The sequence below is a fragment of the Branchiostoma floridae genome, chromosome 4 (genome assembly GCF_000003815.2).
Source record: "Branchiostoma floridae strain S238N-H82 chromosome 4, Bfl_VNyyK, whole genome shotgun sequence".
Classification (NCBI taxonomy): Eukaryota; Metazoa; Chordata; class Leptocardii; order Amphioxiformes; family Branchiostomatidae; genus Branchiostoma; species Branchiostoma floridae.
In genome coordinates this window covers 3242784-3243298 of record NC_049982.1, presented here as the reverse complement: position 1 = coordinate 3243298, position 515 = coordinate 3242784, and the positions used below count along the sequence as shown (strand labels likewise).

Here is a 515-nt window from a genome sequence, read left to right as displayed (position 1 = left end):
CAGAAGCTGACGAAACAGGAGATAGTGGATAAGTACGACTTGTTCGTGGGGAGTCAGGCTACAGACTTTGGGGAGGCGCTCGTTAGACATGACGAGTTTTAATTAGAAGTCTTAAAACATTTGCCACATGCCTGCCCTTTCTGGGGTATGATGTATTTTAGGCCAGTGTCAGGTGGTGAATGTGTTAATATTAAAGTACTGGCCCAGACAAGACAAAGTTTAATCTATAAATGGTTCAACTGAAAAAAAATGCACACCCCTCACTTGAATTTTAATGCAATGGCCCAAGTCGGACTATACCATTGTACATGGTGCTTGAGGGGTGCCCTGTATGATCTTATTTGCTTTCATTAAACACAACTGACCTGGCAAGGAATTTTAGAAGGATGCTAATAGGATGTACATTTATGCTGCACTTTTCCTTCACGGAAAAAAAAAAGAAAAAAAAAAGCTCTATTAACTTGTTCCTGTTTTTTTGCCATCTCACCAGCAAATATTGCAGTATGTAACACATT

The 515-nt window shown here is 39.6% G+C and overlaps 2 protein-coding genes and 1 long non-coding RNA gene across 3 annotated transcripts in view; 2 read left to right on the top strand and 1 right to left on the bottom strand.

Moving 5' to 3' along the window:
- The window catches only part of LOC118414493 (calumenin-like), an 8533-nt gene extending 8090 nt beyond the window's left edge, over positions 1–443 (top strand). The window contains exon 8 of the mRNA XM_035818561.1: positions 1–443. Within this exon, the coding sequence (XP_035674454.1) occupies positions 1–102 (102 nt within the window). The 3' untranslated portion in view covers positions 103–443.
- LOC118413013 overlaps positions 1–515 on the bottom strand; it is a 711153-nt gene that overhangs the window by 436533 nt on the left and 274105 nt on the right. The window lies entirely within an intron of this gene.
- Positions 1–515, top strand: part of LOC118414515 — a 660232-nt gene that overhangs the window by 425019 nt on the left and 234698 nt on the right. The gene's annotated exons all lie outside the window — the stretch shown is intronic.